The 1,000-nt window shown below is 37.8% G+C and overlaps 1 protein-coding gene across 1 annotated transcript in view; it reads right to left on the bottom strand.

The window, feature by feature from the left end:
* The window catches only part of LOC118733048 (synembryn), a 2,266-nt gene that overhangs the window by 282 nt on the left and 984 nt on the right, over positions 1–1,000 (bottom strand). The window contains exon 3 of the mRNA XM_036462222.1: positions 26–976. Coding sequence (XP_036318115.1) covers positions 26–976 — 951 coding nt within the window. The remainder of the gene's footprint in view (positions 1–25; positions 977–1,000) is intronic.

Raw genomic sequence — 1,000 nt, 5'->3', positions numbered from 1 at the left:
TTTGATCAGTTTGCTGTTGAGGTAACTCTTCTTGCAATTGCAAAATATGATCTACGGGTTGCGGTTTTCCATCCTCACCAATGCGGCATGGCTGTACCACTCCACCTTTATGTAACTTATCCATCAAATTAACAAGTTGCATGGCCTCATGTTCTTTTTGTTCTTCTGACATTCCTTCAAAAGGACTTGGCTTGGGTGATTCATAGCAACCAATAACGGGATTAATGTTTTGTTGTACTTTTTTATACTCCTCCGTATCGCTATCTTCACTATCTGAAGAATAATCGGTGTTTTCGATTTGACGACCACCTAAAAGACCGCGTTTTGCAAACAAGCCAGCTGCATTGCCGTAACCTGTATGTTTTATCATGCGAGCAACATTTTCTTTACAACATACGAACAGCAATTCCGTAGCTAAGTCGCGCAATACCATTTCGGGTAGAGTTAAAAAGCGACAAAGATGATTCCGTAATTCATTTCCTACTTCAGGACGATTGAAAACGTTCCGTAGTGGAGGTAAAATCACACTTCTAACATAGTGGCGCATAACTCTATCACTTCGTGCGCATTTAACCAACAACGTTAAAACTGGGGAAACAAGTTCATTAGATGAGGCAGCCTTATCTTGCTCTTCTAATACATTTTTTAAATAACGCACAATTATTTCCAATGCACGCACGTTATATCCTTCATATAATATTACCGGGCAAGTAGTTGGCGCATTTGATTCACTCTTAATCAACAACTCGGTTAAACAACTACCAGAGATGTTTGTCAAAAGATTGATGGCATGCATAATAACATTGCGTTCTCGATCATTTTCCATTTGTCCAAAATTAAGAAGTAAGTTTCTGATTACACCAGTCAAATGTCGACTTTGAATTTCATTCTCATTGGGGCTTTTATCTGCATTGGTGGTAATATTAAACATTACTTTTAACATTTCACATAATAAATCCAAATGCTGATCAGTAATCTCTTTTTCTGCCAACTTTTCATC

This window comes from Rhagoletis pomonella, unplaced genomic scaffold (assembly GCF_013731165.1).
Source record: "Rhagoletis pomonella isolate Grant_MI unplaced genomic scaffold, Rhpom_1.0 Rhpom_scaffold_00002, whole genome shotgun sequence".
Classification (NCBI taxonomy): domain Eukaryota; kingdom Metazoa; phylum Arthropoda; class Insecta; order Diptera; family Tephritidae; genus Rhagoletis; species Rhagoletis pomonella.
Note: the sequence above shows the minus strand (reverse complement) of the source record. Positions and strands in the feature narration are given on the sequence as shown.